The 25,429-nt window shown below is 42.8% G+C and overlaps 1 protein-coding gene and 1 non-coding gene across 4 annotated transcripts in view; both read right to left on the bottom strand.

Moving 5' to 3' along the window:
* The window catches only part of RTF2 (replication termination factor 2), a 57,627-nt gene extending 32,564 nt beyond the window's left edge, over positions 1-25,063 (bottom strand). For 2 of the 3 annotated variants that reach the window (XM_024238515.3, XM_054541455.1), the window contains exons 1-5: positions 23,075-25,063; positions 17,469-17,563; positions 16,089-16,182; positions 13,728-13,867; positions 6,503-6,581 (exon numbers count right to left, since the gene is read on the bottom strand). In XM_024238515.3, coding sequence (XP_024094283.2) covers positions 6,503-6,581; positions 13,728-13,867; positions 16,089-16,182; positions 17,469-17,563; positions 23,075-23,143 — 477 coding nt within the window. In that variant the 5' untranslated portion in view covers positions 23,144-25,063. 3 annotated transcript variants of the gene reach the window in all.
* Positions 15,109-15,211, bottom strand: LOC112130421 (small nucleolar RNA U13). Its single transcript, XR_002912691.1, has one exon. It is a non-coding gene; the product is annotated as a small nucleolar RNA U13 (small nucleolar RNA).
* Positions 25,064-25,429: the final 366 nt, after the last annotated feature.

Genomic DNA, 25,429 nt, shown 5'->3' with positions numbered 1-25,429 from the left:
ACAATTAATTATTTTGGCTAGCGATTTGTTTATAGCAAACACAAAAACACCTAGCAACAACATCTCTTTGGACCCTGTTTACTGAAATCAATGTGCATACCATGTTGTTTTAGAACATGGCACGAAAGCCATTTCCAACCCTCAAGTCTCTTCCAGTGAACTGAAAAGGCAACTGCTGGTGAAACTGCAGACTGAAAGGTGGAGAAAATGTACACCCAAAACACCACTGAGGTTCCTGACGTTCTTATAACACTGGTTTCTCTAAATTTTAGACATTACCTAAAAAGTGAAAATATTTGTTTTAGACTTTGACACCATGGCTTTATCTCCCTTCATTCATGCTTTTGTGATGCACTACAGTTCCTGAACCTGCACCATCACTTTTCTTTTTGGCAGAGTTTGGCAGGAATGGCTAGTGTTTACGTCTTCTTCCTGGGCATCCAGCTAGACTACATTTCCCAAGCTACCTTGCAGGTGTGGCCACGTGACTGAGTTCTGGCCAATATAACGTGAGTAGAAGCCAATCCCATCCCTTCCAGGCTTGGTCCGTAACAACCTCCTAAAAGAGATGTTCTCCCCATGACAGGCCCAGGTGTGTGATGTTCCCCTTCCTGTGTCCAAGTGTTCTCATTGTTCAATTCCCACCTATGAGTGAGAACACGTGGTGTTTGGTTTTTTGTCCTCGCGATAGTTTGCTTAGAATGATGGTTTCCAGCTCCATCCATGTCCCTAAAAAGGACATGAACTCATCCTTTTTTTATGGCTGCATAGTATTCCACAGTGTATATGTGCCACATTTTCTTAATCCAGTCTATCACTGATGGACGTTTGGGTTGGTCAGAACTTAAAGTATAATAAAAAAATAATAATAAAATAAATGAATAAATAAAAAGTAAATCCAAAAAAAAAAAAAAGAGATGTTCTCTTCTCCTTCTGACCAAAACAAGAGATCAGAGCCTGAATCTTTCCCCTTGGAAGAAAGCTGCCCACTGGATTAGCCGCTGGAACTTTGGGGTTGTTTGTTACAGCAGTTAGCCAACTCTGACCAAAATACAGGTTAAGAATTCCTTATCGGAAAATCTGAAATGCTTCAAAATCTGAAACATTCTGAGTGCTAACTTGGTGTCACAAATGGGAAATTCCACACCTGATCTCATGTGATGGGTCACAGTCAAAACTTTGATTAATGTACAAAATTATTAAATATATTGTATAAAATTACCTTCTATACGGTGTATATGAAATTTAAATAAATTCAGTGTTTAGACTTGGGTCCCATCCCCAAGATATCTCATTATGTTTATATAAATATTCAAAAATCCAAACAAACCTGAAATTCAAAACACTTCTGGTCCCAAGCATTTCAGACAAGGAACATTCAACCTGTACTTTGTATTATCAAACTTCAGAAACCTGAAATTAGAAACTGGAGTTTGATTCTTGATAAAAGTATATGAATTCGCCATTTATTTCCTCATTTTATAATGTTATTGTTTAGAATTTTGGATCTAAATAAAAAGCATCTGAAAATTTACTATAATTCCTTCATTTTACATAGTAGAATCTGAGGGTTAAAGAGGTGAAGTGATATTCCCAAAGCCAGAGCTGGTATGTGAGCCCAAACTGTTATACTGGTCGTGCTATGGTTTGGATGTGTCCCCTAAAGTTCATGTGTTGGAAACCTGATCCCTAATCCATGGTGTTGGGAGGCGAGGCATCATGGGAGGAGTTGGGGTCATGGGGACACTGCCCGCACGAATGGATGGATGTGGGAGTGGGGTCCTTATTAAAGGACAAGGCAGGCTCCCTCTTATTCTCGTTCTCTCTCTCCCTCCTTCCCTCCCTCCTTCTCCATGTGATGCATTCATCATGTTACAGCCCAGCAGAAAGGCTCACACCAGACGCTGGTGCCTCGATCTTGAACTTCTCAGGCTTTGGAGCTGTGAGGAAATAAATTTCTGTTCTTTATAAATTACCCAGTCTTGGGTATTCTGTTATAGCAGCACAGACCAGACTAAGGTTGAATGCATAAATGAATGATTCCTACTCTAATGTGCCACTGACTGTCCCATGCTCTATAATTTTTTTTTTATAAATTAAAATTTTTATAAAATAAACTTTTTAAATAAATTTTTTATAAACGGCAAGAGAGCCTTGCTGTTATCTTGGCTGAAGTGCAGTGGCGTGATCTTGGCTCACTGCAACTTCCACCTCCTGGGTTCAAGCGATTCTCCTGCCTCAGTCTCCCAAGTAGCTGGGAGGACAGGCGTGCACCACCACGCCAAGCTAATTTTTGTATTTTTAGTAGAGACGTGGTTTCACCATGTTGGCCAGGCGGGTCTCGAACTCCTGACCTCAAGTGATCCAACCACCTCAGCCTCCGAAAGTGTTGAGATTACAGGCGTGAACCACCATGTCTGGCCCCATGCTCTATGATTTTATTTTCTAAATGGTGTATTACGGGTTGAATTATGTCCCCCCGCAAAATCCATATGTTGAAGTCCAAGCCCTAGTACCTCAAAATGTGACCTTATTGGGAAACACAGTCACTGCAGATGTAATTAGTTAAGATGAGGTCATTAAGTTGGGCCCTAATCCAGTATTGGGACTGGTGTCCTCATAAGGGAAAATTTGGACACAAAGACAGACATGATAGAGGGAAGATGATGTGAACAGGGCGAAGGCCATCTAGAAGCCAATGAGAGGCCTGGACCAGATCCTTCCCTCAGAAGAAACTAACCCTGATGATGACACCTTGATTTTGGACGTTAGTCTCCAGAACTAAAAGACAATGACTTTCCGGTTAAGTCATCCAGCTTGGGTACTTGATTACAGCAGCCCCAGCAAACTAGCACAGAGTATTCAACACAGCTCTGCAAAGGCAACTCTGATGTACAGTATACAAGTAAAAAGCATTCATTATCTTGTTCATTCTTCGTTGGCAACAGATTTATTTTTAAGACAATTTCCTGAGGTATTCCTGAATTTCAACCTGTGTCCTGTCGTAACTGCAGAAGGTCGCAACAGCCAAGGCGGCCTCCATGAGGAGCCGGGAGGAGCCTACGCTCCTGTTCATCACCTGTTCTCTACTGTCCCTTGTGCAATCCTGACGTGGCTCTGTTCCTCTTTCCTCCTGCCTCCTTCCCTTCCCTTGAAGTGCAAGGTACAGACTGTTGAAAGCTTACTAGCTTTCAGTAAAATTTCCCAAGCATCAACGATGTAACGTCAGAGCTCCCTCATAATGCTGTATTTCCATGGAACAGAATCAGCTTCTCCGTGAAGCTCGGCAGTGAGGTTTTACTGCGTACGTGTCATCATGGTTATTAGTATGGATGTTTTAGGCCAACCAACGCAAAGGACAACTGTACACCCATCTAAGAGATGGGTACTATTATGGGCGCAAGAAAAAAACTGTATTGTTTTAGATCAGCAGGTCCCCCAAACCTGGTTATCCATTACAATGATTCTGAGAACTCTTAAGAACTAGAACTCCTGCTCCTCCTTCTGGCATTCGAAGGTTTCCCCAATCCAGTCCGACTCACACCTCGGCCTCTCTCCCTGCTCCTGTACCCCACCCCACAGTCCTGACAGGACCAGGCTTCGATCACACCTGCCATTCATCTCAGTATGGCTGCCCAGCTACTTCCACCCCATGAACACTGCTGCTGCCCCTCTTCCCCCCACTAACCAATCACAGTCCCAGCAGGACTTACAACAGTGTTTTGCAAACTTCAGCCATTCCCCTCTTCCCCCCCACTAACCAATCACAGTCCCAGCAGGACTTACAACAGTGTTTTACAAACTTCAGCCATTCCCCTCTTCCCCCCCACTAACCAATCACAGTCCCAGCAGGACTTACAACAGTGTTTTGCAAACTTCAGCCATTCCCCTCTTCACCCCCGCTAACCAATCACAGTCCCAGCAGGACTTACAACAGTGTTTTGCAAACTTCAGCCATTCCCCTGCCAACCGTACTGTCAGTATCTTAATTTTTATTTAAATCTACCCATTTTTTCTACTTAATTTTAACCATTAACTTTATTTTTTATTTATTTATTTATTTTTGAGATGGAGTCTCACTCTGTCACCCAGGCTGGAGTGCAGCGGCACAATCTTGGCTCACTGTAACCTCCAGCTCCCAGGTTCAAGCAATTCTCCTGCCTCAGCCTTCCGAGCAGCCAGGATTACAGGCACGTGCCACCACACCCAGCTAATTTTTGTATTTTTAGGAGAGATGGGGTTTTGCTATGTTGGCCAGGCTGGTCTCGAACTCCTGACCTCAGGTGATCCACCCGCCTCGGCCTCCCAAAGTGCTGGGATTACAGGCATGAGCCACTGTGCCCAACCTAACAGTTAACTTTATATTCCTAGGATAAATACAGAAAAACAGTACTCTTTGCCATAAATATCAAGTTACAGTAAAAATGCAGAGAATACCAGTTTTGCTAGATCCTGCCTGCCAAAGCTCTGAGCTTAAAGTCTACTTTCTTACGCAGTTAAGAGAGTGTTACAAACATACGAGGATTAAAGGGAGACTTTCTCCTGAAAGCAGGCAGAAGGTCTGAAGGACAGCAAAATGGGCATCACTGTCCTGCCAGACAACGCCTCATAGAAATACCCAGTGCCTGGCTGTGCGCCTCCCCAGAACAGCACCACTACCACCAGCAATCTCTCCATCCCTGGGAGTGCAACCAATAACCATGCTCTTCCTCTGAGGCCCAGAACAAATGCCCCTCCCTTTATAAAGCCATTTCTTACCAGCAGACAAAAGAAAGTTCTCTGGCCCCTTCATACCAATATCTTTACCATCTATTTAGTACCTGGCCTCAAAAAGCAAAAGAGTGTGACGTTTCATATAACTTCTGATTCCTGCAGGACTGCACTCTCCTTGAGCGCAGGAACCGTGTCATCCAAATCTTATTTCCCGTGGAATCTATGCTATCATCTTAATACGGGAGCCACAATAAATACTTCTGGCTGAATATCAACCAATTCCCAAATGTCTTCTTTGAATTTCTTTTCTTAAAGATTAATAAGACAGACTCCTCATTCTATGAAGGCTTTATTCATAGTCACCCCAAACTGGAAATAACTCACCGCCCCCACTCACCTCTGCCTGCCACTGGGCCTAGATAACAGGAGCCGCCCAGCGTCCTCCTCCACGTCTCGGATTTTTAGAATAAAATTAATGCACATCCCATCCGGCTTAAAGCTGCCTTCTGGCTTCCTGCTGCTCTTAGAATAAAATCCATAAGCCCCAATGTGGCCCCCAGGCCTTGCATGAGACGACCCCTGCCTAACTCTTTAATCTCATCTACTCCCCTCACCAGCCCTCCACTCTCACACTTTCTCTTCACTGAACTCGCAAAGTCATCTGTCACTTCCGAGCTTTTGCACATGCTGTTCCTGCTGCCTAAGAGGCTGCTACTCAGGCTGTGCACAGCTGGCTCCCTCGTGCCCTTCGGGTCTCAGCTCAAACCTCCAGATATGCCTCTGTTGACCACCACTACGCCAGCCTCTCTCCCTCCATCACATGGCCTCATGTGTTTCCTTCCTAGCATCGGTCACAATCGATTCTGCCTTGCTCATCTAGCTGAGTGTCTCTCTCTCCAATCAGAATGTGGGATGCAGGAGGACAAGGGCCTTCACGGATCTTACTCAGCATGCTATCCCACAGATCAGTGCCTAGAAGAGGCAATGGCCCCTAACCACCAATCAGTGAAAGGTGCTGGCTTTCGCAACAGGGAGCAACAACACAGTGGGGAGCGGAATGAAATACAAACAGGGTTGACAGAGGCAAAATACACTCAGAAGCTGCCGGCATCCATGACATTAAATGAAGCAGCATGCTTTCGATGGGCCAGCAGTACACCCAAGATACACACACATTCTGGCTTCAGCAGCAGCAGCGCCATTAAAGCAAAGCATCGGTATTTCCTCCACGTGAGCTGAGGCTAGCTCTCATGTCTAGTTACTCGCCACCCATGCGAGCATTTACTGAGGGCATGCTACGTGCCCTGGAGAGAATACGCCCTGCGGATAAAGAGATGAACAAGCCTTGTTTCCTACCCTGAAAAACTAAGTCCGGTGGGGAGACAGACACATACATACGCAATTACATTACGATGCGAGGAGTGAGATAACAAGGTGCTTGGGGAATGTGGAAGGAGGGTTAACACCAGGGAGTCACAGAAGAAGTAAGAACTATGGAACGGGGGCTCACAGGGGAGCAGGCCCTCCAGGACAGCAGGTCTGCTAGAGGCAACTGCGGCAGCGGCACGTTCGGGAAACAGCCCTGGTGTGGTCTGACCTGGACTGGCAGGCAGTGGTCAGGTGACAAGAGGCCACTGGAGTCTGTACTTCCAGCAACCGAGAGCCACGGAGGCAGAAAAGCAACTTATGAGAGCTGATTTCAGAAAGAACAAATGCAGGGAACGGACCCTAAACCATCTGATTTCCTCAGCTACGGAGAAGGAACAAATGGTACATGTCAGGAACTCACCGTGTGGCAAACTTCCGCTTTTATCTCTTTCAAGGCTCGCTCAGAAAACACACAGCCGCAGCACCGAAGGAAGCAGAACCTGGAGAAATAACCCAGTGGGGGAAGGACTGTATTAATCACATGATCAATTCACATTTATCCGGTTGATACAAAGGCCAAGAACCACAAAGATTAAAATAGTTACATTTTACTCCATTAAAAAAATCCGTATGTTCTCATAGAAAAGGGGCAGAAAAAAAAAAAGAAAGAAATCAGTTACATCCAAAATAAAAAAAAGATCAAAACTGAAACCACAAACATAAAAAGTCAAAAGAACAGGAACTCAGGGAGGAAATATTTTCAATAAATATAAGATTCAGAGCTTATTTTATGAATATTCAAAAAGGTCTTAAGAAAGCAACAGTCAACACTATAATAGAAAAATGGCCAAAGAGGACTAACATGCAGTTCACACAAAAAATACATAAAGACCAAAGGATTCTTAACCTCAAATGTTAAAAGAAATGCCTTTTAAAACCATGACACATCATTTTTTACCTATCAGGCAGCAATTCAAGAGATTGGGGCTAGGCACAGTGGCTCACACTTGTAAATTCCAGCGCTTTGGGAGGTCAAAGTGGGAAGATCACTTGAGGTCAGGAGTCTGAGATTAGCCTGGGCAACATACTGAGAACCTATCTCTAAAAAAAAAATCTTTTTAAAAACTTAGCCAAGTGTGGTAGTGGGCCCCTGCAGTCCCAGCTACTCGGGAGGCTGAGGTGGGAGGATGGCCTGAGCTATGATAGCGCCACTGCACTCCAGCCTAGGTAACAGGGACAGATTCTGTCTCTTTAAAAAAAAAAAAAAAAAGATTGAAAGTATCCAGTTGGAAACTGAGGATACAGGCACATTTGTTGTCAGGCGGATAAAACACAGTACAATACTTTAGGAAGACAATTTGGCGGTATCAAGTAAAGTGTGACTTTTAAGTTTATTCTACAGAAACATGCCCACAAGTGTGCAAACGTACAACTGTGTGCTTAGGAAGTTGTGTAGTACAGCAAGGTAAAAAGGAAAGGAAGGAGGCCACCTACATGTTCCTCAGTAGGGAAATGGTCAAATAAATTATAAACACCCAAACGGCTATTAAAAAGAAGGTAAATCTGTATTCAAGGTCATGAAAATATGTCCAAGGTAGACAGAATAGAAGGAAAAAAAGAGGTTATTAATTACTTATAATGCGACCCCATGAAAGTTTGGGAAGAATACATGTCGATTTCTATGTCTATATGCAGATGCGTGGAGAAGCGTGGATATGGGTGTGTGGTGTGGGGGAGGGGGCATTAAACATCAAACAATGAATAATGCCACCACCGCGGCTGGAGAGCAGCATAAAGCACTTTCATATTTCACTTTAGGCATTCCTTGAAAAATGCCACAGGACAAATTTTCTCTAATTTCCCAGGGATTACAGCAGACGCAGATTGGCCTAACCAAAATCCAGTTCATAACACTGCACTAAATTCACTGAATGTTGTTTAGAATTTTAAAAATCCTATTTTATAGATACTTACAAATTATTAGGAAGATATTTTTCTTTTTACAAAGGCCCAATGTTTTTATTACACTAACAGTTTATTATACAAACTTTACTAAATACAGCTGGCCCTCTATATCCTCTATATCCATGCGTTCCGCATCTATCAATTCAACCAACCCGGATCAAAAATATTTGGGAGGAAAAATGAATGCATTTATATTGAACACGCACAGACTTTTTTCTTGTCATTATTCCTTAAACAATACAGTATAACAACTATTTACACAGCATTTATATTGTATTAGGTATCATAAGTAATCTCGAGTTGATTTAAACTATACAGGAGGATGTGTGTAGGTTATATGCAAATACTGTACCATTTTATATCAGAGACCTGAGCATCCATGGATTTTGGTATCCACAGGGGCTCTTGGAACCAATCTCCCACATATATCAAGGGATGACCATATACAAACTAATCCAATCATCAATTTCAAGTGTGGAGGCTCTTATCAATAACAGATGGACAAAGTCAAAATAAGCAAAGCTCAATTCATTGGGTAAGAGAAAAAGGAGAAGAGATTGACCAGCAAACCAAAGGGGAAACAACAGGGGAAGCCACAATCAGAGCAACAGGCTACAGGGGACTCCTACTCGAGACCCCATTGTGGAGCTCGTTTCTGCTAAGTTCCTCTTCTAGGGTGAGCTACAGTTTTCTTAAAAACAAGTGGGAAGCCAAACAGGAAAGGTTACATATTGTATGATTCTATGCATATGAAATATCCAGAAGATGTAAATCCATTGATACAGAAACAGACTGGCAATGGGGAGTACCTATGTAATGGGCAGAAGGTTTTCCTTTTGGGGTGATAAAAATGTTCTGGAACCAGATAGAGGTGGTGACCGTACCACACTGTGAATGTACTAAATGCCACTGAAACATATACTTTAAAATGGCCAATTTTATGTGACTTTCACCTCAAATACAAACATATACATATGTGTGTATGTATATATGTGTGTGTATATATATGCATACACACACACACACACACGTATATAGAAGTGGGACATGGTTAGGTAAATGAGTCCGGTTCCCCAGAATATGTCTTACTTGACCACAGTGGTGGTTTAAAAGAGAGCCCTAAGCGGTTTAAATTCAGATTATTTGAAGAAGAGTGTAATATTTAAAAGCAAAAGGTCTTTGGACCCTAAACTGTACTTCTCTCCAAATCCATGAAACCCCTCATTGTTCCATTTCAGAACAGGACAGTTAGTTTCCCTGGCACAGTCTGCCACATGCAACACTGCCTGGCACACTGAGAGGGTGTCCATGTACACCTGTTAAATAAACAGACACCAATATGCCAGAATACTCAAGATTGAATACTGCTGTTTAAAGTTCAATAAAACCATTTTTACTTACTCGAGATGCTTTGCCCCACCCCTTTCCTGAATGAAAGTAATAAAAAATGCTACCTTTCAATATGTCGTGTGTTTAATAGAAGATTCCAGAGGGCAGTCTGGACTACCAGCCATTAAGGATACAGGCATACCTTGTTTTATTGTGCTTTGCAGATATTGTGATTATTTTAGACTGAAGGTTCACGGCAATCCTGCATCTGGCAGGTCTGTCAGCATCTTCCCAGCAGCATGTGATCATGACATGTCTCTGTGTCACATTTTGGTAATTCTCAAATATTTCAAATGATTTCATGATTACTACATCTGTTATGGTGATCTGTGCTCAGTGACGTTTGATGTTACTTTTGTAATTGTTTTGGGGTGCCAGGAACAACACTCATATAAGATGGTGAACTCAATTAATAAATGTGTGTGTTTTGACTGCTCCATGAACTGGCCATTCCCCCACCTCTCTCCTTCTCAGTTCTCCCTATTCTCTGTGACACAACAATACTGAAATTAGGCCAATTGAGAACCCTACAATGGCCTTTAAGTGTCCAAGTAAAAGAAGAATTGCATGTCTCTCACATTAAATCAAAAGCTAGAAATGATTAAGCTTAGGGAGAAAGGCAGGTCCACAGCCAAGATAGGCCAAAATCCGGCCTCTCAAACCAAACACTTAGCCAGGCTGTGGATGCAAAGGAAAAGTTCTTGAAGGAAATTGAAAGTGCCACTCTATAAACAGATGAATGGTAAGAAAGTGAAACAACCATATTGCTGATATGAAGAAAGTTTTAGTGGCCTGGACAGAAGATCAAACTAGCCACAGTGACAGATCCTTAAGCCAAAGCCTAATCCAGAGCAAGGCCCTAACTCTCTTCAATTCCATGAAGGCTGACAGAGGCGAGAACGCTGCAGAGGAAGAGTTGGAAACTGGAAGAAGTTGGTTCATGAGGTTTAGGGAAAGAAGCCGTCTCCATAACACAAAAGTGCAAGGTGAAGCAGCAAGTGCTGATGGAGAAGCTGCATTAAGTTCTCCAGAAAATCTAGCTAAAATCATTAATAAAGATGGGTACACTAGACAACAGATTTTCAGTGTAGATAAAATGGTCCTGTATTGAAAGAAGATGCTATCCAGGACTTCTACTGCTAAAAAGAAGTCAATGCCTGGATTCAAAGCATCAGGACAGGCTGACTCTCACTAAGGTCTAACGTGCCTGGTGACTTTCGGTTGGGCCAATGTTCATTTACCATTTGAAAACCCTAGGGTTCTTAAGAATGATGCTAAGTCTACTCTGCCTGTACTCTTGAAATGGAAGAACCAAGCCTGAATGAGAGCACATCTGTCTATAACATGGCTTATGGAATATTTTAAGCCCAATGTTGAGACTTACTGCTCAAAAAAAAAAAAAAAAAAAAAAAGATTCCTTTCAAAATATCACTGCTCATTGATAATGCACCTAAGTCAAGCAAGAGCTCTGATGGAGATGTACAAGGAGATTAAAGTTGTTTTCATGGCTGCTAACACAACAACCATTCTGCAGCCCATGGATCAAGGTGGAATTTTGACTTTAAAGTCTTATTTAAAAATACATTTCATAAGGCTATAGCTGCCATAGGCTTCCTCCGCCATTCCTCTGATGGATCCGGGCAAAGTAAATTGAAAACCTTCTGGAAAGAATTCACCATTCTAGATGTCATTAAGAACATCTGTGATTTAGCCAGCTGTGGTGGCTCACACCTGTAATCCCAGCACTTTGGGAGGCTGAGGCAGGCGGATCATCTGAGGTCAGGAGTTTGAGACCAGCCCGGCCAATATGGTAAACCCTGTCTCTACCAAAAATATAAACATTAGCTGGGCGCGGTGGCAGGCGCCTGTAATCCCAGCTACTCAGGACGCTGAGGCAGGAGAATTACTTGAACCCAGGAGGTGGGGGTTGCAGTGAGCCGAGACTGTGCCACTGCACTCCAGACGGGGCAACAGAGCTGGACTCCGTCTCAAAAAAAACAAAAACAAAAACAAAAATAAAAACAAAAAAAGACATCTGTGATTCATGAGAGGAGGGCAGAATACCAACATTAACAGGAGTTTGGAAGAAGCCGATTCCACCCCTCATGGACGACTTGGAGGGGCTCAAGACTTCGGTGGAGGAAGTAACGCAAATGTGGTAGAACAGCAAGAGAATGAGAGAAGTGGAGCCTGAAGATGACTGAATTGCTGCAATCTCACGATAACACCCAAATGGATGAAGAGTTGCTTCTTATGGATGAGCAAAGAAAGTGGTTTCTTGAGACGGAATCTGCCCATGGTGAAGATGCTGTGAATATTGTTGATATGATAGATTTGAAATATTATATAAGCTTAATTGATAAAGCAGTTGCAGGGTTTAAGACAATCGATTCCAATTTTGAAAGAAGGTCTACTGTGGGTAAAGTGCTATTAAACAGCATCACATGCTACATACAGAGAAATCTTTCATGAAAGAGCCAATCGATGCAGCAAATTCTATTGCTGTCTTACTGTAATATACTGCTACAGCCACCCTAACCTTCAGCAACCACCACCCTGATCAGTTAGCAGCCATCGACATCAAGGCAACATCGAGGCTCCACCAGCAAAAAGATGATGACTCACTGAAGGTTCAGGTGATTGCTAGCATTCTTTAGCAATAATTTTTAATTAAGATAGGTACTTTGTTTTTGGACATAATGCTATTGCACACTTAATAGACTACAGTATAAACATAACTTTCTTTTTTGAGACAGGGTCTCGCTCTGTCACCCAGGCTCTGCAGTGGCATGATCATACCTCACTGCAGCCTTGAATTCCTGGGCTCAAGCAATCCTCCTGCCTCAGCCTCCCAAGTAGTGAGGTCTATAGGTACATGCCACCATGGCTGGCTAATTAAAAAAAATTTTGTTTTGTAAAGACAGGGTCTCACTATGTTACCCAGGCTGTTCTCAAATTCCTAGCTTCAAGCAATCCTCCTGTCTCGGCCTCCCAAAGTGCTGGGATTATACGTGGGAGCCACTGTGCGCTGCTAAAGATAACTTTTATATGTACTAAGAAACCAAAATTTTGTGTGAATTGCTTTACAGTAATATCTGTTTTATTGTGGTAGTCTGGAATAGAACCCACAATATCTCCAAGGTATGACTGTACTTCTCAAGAGTGGGGGAAAGGGCTTAATGCTTTTGCTTAGTGAGACATCCTATGAAAAAGCATGTACTAACCCATTCAACCCTTCGTATTTTTTAAAGAGGAAAATATACAGGTTACTTACATTTGCTACACACATCTCAACCATAATATTCCTGGTGCTACAGCCAGAGAATCTGTTAGCTACAAATTCAAGGCAAATTACCATGTTTTTGAGCCTTTGGTTGACTGATTAACCACAGCTTCTATAACTGCCTGCTACCGCATAACTTTTGGCACTTGTAATCAGGTGCAGTGGCTCCCACATGTTATCCCAGCGCTTTGGGAGGATCGTTAAAGGCCAGGAATCTGAATCCAGCCTGGGCAACATAGGGAGACCCTATCTCTACAAAAATAAAAATTAGTGGCTGGGCATGGTGGCTTACGCCTACAATCCCAGCACTTTGGGATGCTGAGGCAGGAGGATCGCTTGAGGCCAGGAATTCAAGACCAGCCTGGGCAACAAAGTGAGACCTTATCTCTACTTTCAAAAAAAAAAGGATAAAACTATAAAACATAATAAAAATTAAAAATCAGTCACTGGATGGAAATGGGATTTGCTTGGTGGGAAACACTTGCCCTTTGCTTTCTGTCCCACAGGAAAAGATGATCTAAGAACTAAACTCAGGTTTCATAAGCATCACATGAGAACTTTTCGGAATCCCACTTCACTTCAGGTTTTGTTTCCCCACCTCAAGAACGGAAGTCCGCAGACCAGGCTGGGTCTCACTGGAAGTCCCGTAGCAATGGCTGATGGCAATGAACACGCTCATGACCGAGCACCATTTCCTCCAAGGCGCCACCAAACCCGAGGACACCAGAAAGCAAGCCACGTGACTGCTAAGCTCCGGCACCACTGCCACCAACCAAGCACCATTTCCTCCAAGGCGCCACCAAACCCGCGGACACCAGAAAGCAAGCCACATGATTGCTAAGCTCCAGCACCACTGCCACCAACCAAGCACCATTTCCTCCAAGGCGCTACCAAACCCAAGCACACCAGAAAGCAAGCCACATGATTGCTAAGCTCCGGCACCACTGCCACCAAAGCCGGCAGTATTCCTTCAGCCTCCCACATCATCTGTCCCAGGTCCGTCACTAACCTGTGTCGGCCGTTCATCTCCAGGCCCACAACGGGGCAGATGAAACGCGCCCGCTGGAGGTCATCATGCTTGTCACCTTTAGTGTTTCCTTTATCCCCTTCCCAGGCAGGATTATCAGAAAGCTTCAGCTCTGTCACATTCTGGGAAAAACCATTAATATTTTAACAATTCATTTGATAAATAGATCATCCTTTGCCTTAACCACCTAAGTCAACAAATTGTTATTCCAGCCCTTCCCATCAAAATCTCTTCCTCATAGTTACTTTCCTCTGGTCCATGAGAAACATGGATATAATATTAAACCATAAATAGAAAACAGAAAACAAGGCCGGGCGTGGTGGCTCACGCCTGTAATCCCAGCACTTTGGGAGGCCAAGGCGGGCAGATCACCTGAGGTCAGGAGTTCAAGACCAGCCTGACCAACATGGTGAAACCCCGTCTCTACTAAAAATACAAAATTAGCTGGGTGTGGTGGAGCATGCCTGTAATCCCAGCTACTCGGGAGGCTGAGGCAGGAGAATCGCTTGAACCCCGGAGGAGGATGTTGCAGTGAGCCGAGATAGTGCCATTGCACTCCAGTCTGGGCAACAAAAGCAAAACCCCGTCTCAAAAAAAAAAGGAAAACAGAAAACAAGATTTTTTCAATTCACTGACTAGCAAGTAAATTGGTTATTTCTACTACACACTTTTTTTTAACTTAAGGAAAAGTACCTTCTTATATAAAAAATTACTCCACTAACAGAAAGCTCTGCATGAGTTCCATCCAGAAGAGAATGCTTTCTCCCTGTGATGAATCCTCTCTGAGGCTGCTTCATGTTACTGACTATCCACATTTATTTAATCATTGAAAAAAGCAAAAACAAAAAAAAATATATAAAATCATTGAATAGACAGTAAAATCTGAGGCCATTTCCTAATGAGCTAAGGCAGAATATTAGCCAGAAAATACTGTCATACTCTAAGACACAGCTATTCAGGTTTTCAAGAATTCCCAACTTTATAAGGAATTTGATACAGTAACTCTACTTTTGCATTTGAGGCATTTCTTCATATTTAATGAGACCATTTTGATTTCAACACTCTAGAGAGCTGCTGGTGAGTGTCTTGAAAGGCAAATCACCATTCATACGATCAGCTTCCTGGACGAGAATGAGCACATCTCACTGAGTTCTCTGCTCTGAGTATTTGTGGACTATCAATTGATGGTAATGACAATCTTATGTATTAGCATTGTTTTATTTGTATCCTTTTTTTTCTTTACTGTTGTAATTTCTTGGAGTTTTTTTCCATTAAAGATTCAACCACATAAAACTGAATATTACAAGTATTTTAAGTATAGAACTGTACGAATTAATTTCAATGATAACTGTGTTTTTTTCCTCATCAGATGGGTAACGTGCTGATGTCACAACAAGGTTTGAGACAGGCACATCTTACATGTGCACATGAAAACCCAATCATAGCATTATGAACTACTAAAGAATCCTTCACCACATTTTTGATGTTAGATGATTCATACTACCACAGGTTTTTCAGGAATAAATTCTCTTCCACAAGGTAAAAGACCACTAAAATCAGAATAATTTCTAGAGCATTATCATTAGCTACATTTCAGAATTACGAATTTGCCTGAAATGAACACATCCTATCATCAACCCCAAGCATTTGAACAAAAAGCCTAATATAACAATACGAAAGAAAGAAAGAAAAAGAAGGCAAAACCTAGAGCCTTAGACTGGGAGTTAGGGGATCTGGTTCTGGTTTAAGTACTTCGCTAGCTCTGTGGCCTCAAGTGAGTCATTTACAGTGAGATGAAAGGTTTGACTAGCCTGATGGTTCTCAAATTCTTTACTACCTTTCTGAGTTTTTTTCCCCACTGACCATATTTAAAAAGTTGTGTCCTCTCAAGAAACTTCCTTTATTAAAAAAACTTGTTTTTTCAACTTTTATGAAAGAACTTTAACTGCCAATCAGAACCTCTAATCACCAAATGGTAGCCACATGATTTAACAGTGATCCATAAAATTATCTAATTCTACAAAAGTATCTTCCAAATCCAAAATCCAAGTAGGTGAATCTTAATTACAAAAATAATGCCTCCCAACATTAATAGAGAACATGAAAATTTTCAAAGCACAACACACAGGTGAAATCACAACAGATTTATAATGTAGGAAGTATGCATGGTGGAACTCGTGGCTTGAGATTTAAGTGACCTCTCAAGATCATACCTGTATTAGATGGCCGTGTGGGAATGGAATCCCAAATTTCTGAGTTCACTCTTTAAGGTGTATAAATTCTATAAAATAAACCTCAGCCACTTTTCAGACCCTCACAGCACTTCCGAATCACTCGTGTTACCTTAATGCTTTTAATGTGAGATGCTGCCTTCCCAAGAGCCTTTTCTGCAGATTTGTCCAAGAGAAATTCAATGACGGCATCTTTGTTATAAAGTCTGCAATAGTAAGTATTAGAATATTATGTCAACAAGCAACTTTCAAACAACCAAAGGAGGAAGAATAAACTGAACACAATCCAAAAGTCATTTACATTTGGTAAGAGAAATGCCCTGAATTATTAAAAAGTAAATTTAACCCTGTTTCAACTATTTCCAGAGCATGCAAAGAAGGAAATTATTTATTTATTTATTTGAGACAGAGTTTCACTCTTGTCACCCAGGCTGGAGTGCAATGGTGCAATCTCAGCTCACTGCAACCTCCGCCTCCCGGATTCAAGCAATTCTCCTGCCTCAGCCTCCCGAGTAGCTGAGATTATAGGCGCCCACCACTATGCCTGGCCAATTTTTGTATTTTTAGTAGAGACGGGGTTTCACCATATTGGCCAGGCTGGTCTCAGTCTCCTGACCTCAGGTGATCCGCCCACCTCAGCCTCCCAAAGAGCTGGGATCACAGGCATGAGCCAATGCATCCAGCAAGAAATTAGTTTAAATCAAAGGTGACAAACTGGCAGTCAGAAGGCTGAATGTAACCTGAACAAGGATTTTTTTAATTGGGAAATTTAATGTATAAGTACATATTTCCTCTTTTTCTTTAAAAATTAAAACCAGAAGGCGTGGAATCACTAGGCCCACACCATTGAGCTGTAAAAACTGGCTGGAACTGAGTGGCAGCTCCCGCTTTGGACAGGACATGGACTCTCCAGTATTCTCCACTCCCTGCCATTCTCTCCCGTTCCTCGCATGGCTACTTCACGTGTTTATGCTTATAACTGAGCTTCTATTGGCCCGAGTTTGCTTTTTTTTTTTTTTTTTGAGACAGGGTCTCACTCTTGCACATGCTGGGGTGCAGTGGTGAAATTATAGCTTACTACAGCCTCAACCTCCCAGACTCACAGGATCCTCCTGCCTCAGCCTCTTGAACAGCTGGGACTACAGGATCATGCCACCATGCCTGGCTAATTTTATTTTTTTGTAGAGGTGGGGTTTCACTATATTGCCCAGACTGGTCTCGAATTCCTAGACTTAAGTGACCCTTTCTCCTCAGCCTCCCAAAGTGGTGGGATTACAGGTGTGAGCCACTGCGCCCAGCCCAGCCCCTCAGTTTTCAAACCATGGATTAAATAAACCAAACTGATTAAAGACTACAGAACTATGTTCAGAGACAGGGAACGACAACCTATGCCTCACAAATTTGCTTGATGAATGGAAAACTGCATTTACACATCAAAATTCTCCTCAAAATCACTTAATAAACTCATCTTGATTAAGTGTAAAAACCATACCTGCCAAGTTCACAAGCAACTATTGGTCGTCTTAATATTTCCTGACTTAGAGTACAATAGTTCCACTGGGCCACTAATTCAGCATCTTTGTCGACCTAATAAAAAACAAAAAATTCAATTAATTTTCAACTCTGAAAGACACATGGTTCACAGTTCTACATATAAAAGTATATTCAGTAATACCACACTGTAATGATTTTTGTTTTTTAAATCAAAGATAATGACATAGGAAGTTGGGTTTTTTGTTTGTTTTTTGTTTGTTTGTTTTTGAGACAGGGTCTCACTCTGTTGCCCAGGCTGGAGTGTAGTGGCGCAATCTTCAGTCACTGCAACCTCCACCTCCCGGACTCAAGCAATCCTTCCACCTCAGCCTCTGGAGTAGCTGGGACTATAGGTGCACACCACCACGCCTGGCTAATTTTTGTATTTTTTGTAGAGACATGGTTTTGCCATGTTGCCCTCAAACTCCTGGACTCAACTGATCCGCCCACTCAGTCACCCATGCTGGTATTGAAAGCATGAGCAACTGTGCCTGGCTGAAATCAGGATTTTAAAAGTCACAAGTAATTAATGCTACACCAAATAAAGGCCCATCTAAATATGACATGTACAAAGAAAAAGAGATTATATAAAATTATTAAACTGTTTATGCAAGCCACATACAAATATTAACATTTGAATCTTAATAATAACTTAGGGAGGCCATACAAAAGAGAAAAAAAAGTGTGTTAGATTAATTTCTAACAATGGGAAAGCCTGCTAAGTTGCGGCAGAATTTAAAGACTTAAGAACTGAGAAGACAAGCATTTTTTTTTAAAGTTCAGAACAAAGACTACATAATTCTTTATAAAATGTTCAATTTAACAGAAATAAGTGTTTTGGGGCTTATTCACTAAGGGATACATCAAACTTTATCCACAGTATGAAAATCCAGACATAAGAACCTCCCTGGCCCTTGAATGACATTTTCACATACATCATATTCCATGTCCCACTCCTTCCCATTCTTGCTTTTTCCTTCACTGTGTAGACTACACCACTCTTTCCCATTCTTGTTTTTTCCTTCACTGCGTAGACTACACCACTCTTTCCCATTCTTGCTTTTTCCTTCACTGTGTAGACTACACCACTCTTTCCCATTCTTGCTTTTTCCTTCACTGTGTAGACTACACCACTCTTTCCCATTCTTGCTTTTTCCTTCACTGTGTAGACTACACCACTCCCTCCCATTCTTGTTTTTTCCTTCACTGTGTAGACTGCACCACTCTTTCCCATTCTTGTTTTTTCCTTCACTGTGTAGACTACACCACTCTTTCCCATTCTTGTTTTTTCCTTCACTGTGTAGACTACACCACTCCTTCCCATTCTTGTTTTTTCCTTCACTGTGTAGACTACACCACTCCTTCCCATTCTTGTTTTTTCCTTCACTGTGTAGACTACACCACTCCTTCCCATTCTTGCTTTTTCCTTCACTGTGTAGACTACACCACTCCTTCCCATTCTTGTTTTTTCCTTCACTGTGTAGACTACACCACTCCTTCCCATTCTTGTTTTTTCCTTCACTGTGTAGACTACACCACTCTTTCCCATTCTTGTTTTTTCCTTCACTGTGTAGACTACACCACTCTTTCCCATTCTTGTTTTTTCCTTCACTGTGTAGACTACACCACTCTTTCCCATTCTTGCTTTTTCCTTCACTGTGTAGACTACACCACTCTTTCCCATTCTTGCTTTTTCCTTCACTGTGTAGACTACACCACTCTTTCCCATTCTTGCTTTTTCCTTCACTGTGTAGACTACACCACTCTTTCCCATTCTTGCTTTTTCCTTCACTGTGTAGACTACACCACTCTTTCCCATTCTTGCTTTTTCCTTCACTGTGTAGACTACACCACTCTTTCCCATTCTTGCTTTTTCCTTCACTGTGTAGACTACACCACTCTTTCCCATTCTTGTTTTTTCCTTCACTGTGTAGACTACACCACTCTTTCCCATTCTTGCTTTTTCCTTCACTGTGTAGACTACACCACTCTTTCCCATTCTTGCTTTTTCCTTCACTGTGTAGACTACACCACTCTTTCCCATTCTTCAAATGCAAAACCTGAATAATTTAACAGGACAACACATTTGGAAGAAAATAGGAAGAGAAAAGGAAAAAAGAAAACAAAAACAATCCCGCTGAATTTATTTTATTAATTTATTTTTTGAGACAGGGTCTTGCTCTGTTGCCCAGACTGGGCTGCAGTGGCACAATCACAGCTCACTGCAGGCTCAATTCTCCTGGGCTCAAGCAATCCTCCCTCTTAGCCTCCCAAGTAGCTAGGACTACAAGCAAGCGCCAATTCCCAGCTAATTTTATTTTATTTTTGTTAAGGGGTCTCCCTGTGTTGCCCAGGCTGTTCTCCAGCTGCTGAGCCCAAGTGATTCTCCTGCCTCAATCTCCCAAAGTGCTGAGTTTACAGGTGTAAGCCAACACACCCGGCCCTCTGAATTTAATTTCTGAAGTAAAAACTGCTTAAGTGCTTACTGTGTGCCAGGCACTGTGCTAAGCAGTTTCCATAACTTAACTTTTTAATCCTCAGAAAAACTCTACGAGTTAGTATTTTTACTTTTGTAGATGAGGAAAGTGAGGCACCAAGAGATTAGGTTATATTCAAAAAGCACCTCAGAGAGTTGGGGACAGGGAGAAAAGTGACAAATCACTCCTTATCCAGAGCTTTGAAAATTGTTTCCCCCAAAAAAGCAGTAAAAAATGTGTTTACCAGGGTCTCTCTTCTTTTCTAGGGTCTTTCTTCTTTTAAGTTTCTACATATCTGTACTGGAAAGACAAGTGGTTTTTTTTCTTTTTTGAGACGGAGTCTTGCTCTGTTGCCCAGGCTGGAGTGCAGTGGCGCTATCTTGGCTCACTGCAAGCTCCGCCTCCTGGGTTCACACCATTCTCCTGCCTCAGCCTCCCGAGTAGCTGGGACTACAGACCTGCCACCATGCCTGGCTACTTTTTTGTATTTTTAGTGGAGACAGGGTTTCACTGTGTTAGCCAGGATGGTCTCGATCTCCTGACCTCGTGATCCGCCCGCCTCGGCCTCCCAAAGTGCTGGGATTACAGGCGTGAGCCACCGTGCCCAGCCAGACAAGTGTTTTTTCTATACTTTCCCTCACAACACTCAATACTTCCAGAACACTTCTGACAAAATGTATGGGATTTTCCCCACACCAACCAATTCGCTGAGAGCAGCCAGGTGTCTTACAATTAAACTCAATTCTGATACCACCTATTTGGATATGGCCTCAGATCCCAAAGGTTAAGGGCTCAGTCCCATAATACTGTCCCTACTCCGACTTTAGATGCCATTCACAAGTTCAAGTTGTCACCTGTACTTCTGTCTGTACATCAAAGGCTACCACGATCCCCCCCCTCAGGTTTGATAATTTGCTAGTGTCTCACAGATGTGGGGAAACAGTTTAGTTACCATTGCTGATTTATTACAAATACATTTTAAAGGACAAAAATAGCCAGATAAAGAAGTACATAGGGTATAGTCTGGAAGGGTCCCAAGTGCAGGGCTGTCCCCATGGAGTTGGGGTAACTCTCCTGGCATGTGGATGTGGTCGGCAACCCAGAAAATCTCCAAACCCTCAACTTCAGGGATCTTTATGGAGACCCCACCACGTACGCATGATGGATTATTAACTCCATGTCCAATTCCTCTTCTCCTCCCTGAAGGATGGGGGTGAGGTGGGGCTGAAAGTTCCAGGCTTCTAATCTTGGCTTGGTGTTTCTGGTGACCAGCCCCCATCCAGGAGCCCACCAATAATTGCCTTATTAGAACAAAAGAGGATCCTGTCACCCAGGAAATTACAAGGAATTTAGGTGCTCTGTGTTAGGAACCAGGGCAGATTTCACAATATTGATCTGAAATGTAAGCTCCACCAGGGCTAGACTCTGCTTTGTTCACTGCTATAGCCCTGGGGCCTACAACAATGTATATATGGTAACCACTTATTAAGAATTTGTTGTGTGAATAGTTATAATAAAAATCCATCCTGCCTAGCCATTCTGGCTTTTTTGAATCGCTCTTCCTTCTTTTCTACCCTCTTCCGACACCTGTTTCTTGTCAAGCCTTTCATTAAGCTACTCCTTTTCAGCCCTGGGCACAAGAAAACAAAACTGAGCTGAACACTTTTTTGGTGAAAGCCAAAAAAGCACTCATGAATGCTAATTATCCAGCATTCACCTGTTTACATGTAGGTATGATCAGAGGGTACACTTCATCCTCTTGGGTATTCATTCATTCTCGTATTCACACATATTTATTAGGTGTCTATTATGTGGCTGACACATTGTAGGGGTTACAGAGGTAAGACACACAAGGTTCCTGTCTACGTGGGAAAGAGACAATAAACAAATAACACAGTGGTAGGCACTGTAAAAAAGAGAAGAGAGAATATTGGAAGTGAGGCACATTTCAGCGACAGTGGACAGACGACATTTGAGTAAAGAACTGAATGAAGTAAAGAAACTCATCATGTGACAATCTCAGTGAAGAGTATTTCAGATTGATGAACTCACACTCCAGGTTGAAGAACAAGAGGCCTGTTTAGCTAGAACAGTATGAAAGAGGTGGAGAGGGAAAGAAGATGAGGTCAGAAACACAGACAGGGTCTGCTCAAGGGCCTGACGAGGTTTTATTCTTAATGTGATGGGAAGCCACTGGAATGCTTCAAATACAATAGTGACATAAGGGGTTTACCTTTTTAAACAAGCTCTCCACCTCCTAAATCAGAATACATGAAGTCTCCACGTGTGCCAGGCACTCTACTAGGTGCTTTACAAATATTTTATCATTAAAAAGTAATTACTAGTGCTAACTTTGAAATCCCAAATAAGTGGATGGGAATCCTGGCTTCACTACCTACCAGCTGTGCGATCTTAGTCACCTTAATATCCCTGGACTCAATGTCCCTGTCAGTAGCAAAGAAATTATTATAATTTCCTCGATTACTTGTGAGATTAGGGATTATTCACTCATTTATTTATTCAAAATATTTAGTGTGCCAGAACTATGCTAGTTGCAGAGAAAAAAAGGGTACAGCCTCTGCTATCAGGAACTTACCGTCTAGCGGGGAAGACTGATACAAATCAACCACGTACAGCCTTGTGCAGGCTGATAAGACAGTTTATAAAAGGATGTGGTAAGGGAACAGTTTGGGAAGGCTTCTCTGAGCAAATGAAGTTAGTGTATACAAAACTCAATATACACTAGGTATTTGTATTATTGCTACTAGTCGCAGGTAGGGTTCAAATCCTGGCTCTGCCATTTACTAGCTTTGCAAATTTCTCCTTTTGAGCCTCAACTTCATGTCTGGATAACAGTATGTAGCTATAGGGCTATTGTGATAATTACATGAGATACCCCCTGTTAAGATTACTGTCCAGTGAGTGGCAATAGTCAGCAACCACTGAATGTCCACTCTCAATACTGTTGTTAATTTTGAGTCCTCTGAATGGAATAAAAGACCGCAGCCAGGTCTGGAACCCCACTGGCTCCCCCTTCTTACTTCCTCTCGTTTTCTGGGGTCCCCAAGAGCCCGCCCACATCACTGACCTTCTCAACCTTCTTCGGCCCCTTCACCAGTTCATGCCTCTTGGGTATTGTTCCGCCGTCGCAACCCATCGCAGGACGGCAGTCAGAGCCAGCAGCAAAACCCTAAAGCTGTCACTTCCCGGATTTCTGGCGAAATCCGCAGCCACTTCCGGCGCACCGCCGTGACGCAACAAGCTGGTCGCGACGTAGCGGGGCGGGGCGGCACGCTAATCGCGATGTAGCGGGGTGGGGTGGGGCGGGGCGGGGCGGGGAGGGGTGGGGCCGTTAGCAAGCGCCGGTTGTCATGGAGAGCGTCGCTTGGAGGCTGGGAGCGGGCGGGTTTACTCTTTCCCGTGAGACCCTGGGTTTCTGCGCACAATCGGAATCACTCGCCCACGCTCCGGGAGGGCAGCGAGGGCGTGGGCGGCCCATGCGCATCCACCGCTCTTTGACCCTATCCCACGCCAGCTTGTGCGGCTGCGGAGCGGGCACATCCCTGGACTGAGAGCGCCTTGAGGAAAAGGGCCGCCCTTCTGTTTCTGCGATTAATGATGCCTGTGAACGGAATCTGCCGTATCAATGGACATTTTTGTGTTTAAAAGGAGAACGCATCTTTATTGAGCTCCAGCTGTGACTCAAGCACTTACAACAAATCCTGTGAAGTGATGTTACAGCAGATTCTAGGAAGTAAGACCCTCCCTAAGGCCTGGAACTTTCTGGTGTTGCCGTGCATATTGTAGATGGCATGTGTGTGAAATTTTGCATACAGTTTGTGCGTGTGTGTATTTCATTCACAGTTTCCTGAAGCCCAGGCTAAAAAAATTTTATTAACAATCAAGTATCATTAATAGACGACATAATAGTTCTTATAAAACATACACTGATGTTGCCATGCCCATTCCAAGAGACAGGCTGTATTTTATCTATGAGAACACAAATCCCTTGCTAAAAATCCATGATTGTCTGCTCTTAGGCGATTGTCTATCTCTGTTTGTTCCTTTAATTATTATAAACATTATGGGAAAGTGCCTATAATCCCAGCACTTTGGGAGGCCGAGACGGGAGGAGCACCTGAGCCCAGGAGTTCCAGGTCAGCCTGGACAACATGGTGAGACCCCATCTTGAAAGAAAAAGAAAAATTAGCCAGGCGTTGTGGTAAGCTTTTGTAGTCCTAGCGGCTCCAGAGGCTGAGGGGGGAGGAAGGATTGCCTGAGTCCAGGAATTCAAGTTTGCGGTGAGCTATGATCGTGCCACTGCACTCCAGACTAGGCAACAGAGCAAGACTCTGTCATTAATATGTATGTATGTATGTATGTATTTGTACATATATATGATGGGAAAATTTCTCCATTGCCAAGAAGGCAGATCTTTATGATTGGATGTTACCCTGTTGACCTACGTGAAACATAAAAACACTGAAAATATTTTTTACTTGGGAAGAGTTGCCCAGAAAATATGTGGATGTGGAAACTTCAAGGGCTATATGTAAGCTTGGGGTACTTGTTACTGTGATTAATGGGAATTTAAAAAAATAATCCCTTTAATTAGTTGGTCTCTGATTGATTTATGATTTATTTGTATGCTAACCAAAACAACTGTAAGCTCTATGAGGGTAGGGACTTCGTTTTTTTGTTTTGTTTTGTTTTGTTTTAGACAGAGTCTCGATCTGTTGCCCAGACTGGAGTGCAGTGATGTGATCTCGGCTCACTGCAACCTCAACCTCCCAGGATCAAGCGATTCTCCTGCTTCAGCCTCCCCAGTCGCTGAGATTACAGGTGCCCGCCACAATGCCGGGCTAATTTTTGTATTTTTAGTAGAGATGGGGCTTCACCATGATGGCCAGGCTGGTCTCAAACTCCTGACCTCAGGTGATCCACCTGCCTCGGCCTCCCAAAGTGCTGGGATGACAGCCGTGAGCCACCAAGCCCGGCCAGGACTTTTATTCCACATTGTATCATCAGTGCCTAGAAGAGTCTTTGGCGCACTGAATAGCTGAGTACATTTCCTCAGTAAACCAAAAGAAAGAGATTCATTGAGAAAGGGGTCAAAAGCCTAGTTCTGGCAGATACTAAAACTGGTTGGTACTATTAGAATTCCATTTACTGGTGAGGAAACAGAAGCGTGGAAAGATCAAATGACTCCTTCAAGGTCACATAGCTAGTGAGAGACCCGGGAATGAGTGCTAGGATTAGTTCTTTCTCACAGCAAAGGACAGAAGGTCCAATACAGAACAGCAGAAACACCAGCATCTTTAGAAAGACTCAAACCAGTGTTCTTTTCTCATTTGGGGAAGAAAAAAACAAAAATAGCGGCTCTTTATTAAGCCATGACCATGCGCACACTGGGAGATTTGTAGGCATTCTTTCACCTGACTCA

This window comes from Pongo abelii, chromosome 21 (genome assembly GCF_028885655.2).
Source record: "Pongo abelii isolate AG06213 chromosome 21, NHGRI_mPonAbe1-v2.0_pri, whole genome shotgun sequence".
NCBI classification, from domain to species: Eukaryota; Metazoa; Chordata; class Mammalia; order Primates; family Hominidae; genus Pongo; species Pongo abelii.
This window is presented reverse-complemented; position numbering and strand designations above follow the sequence as displayed.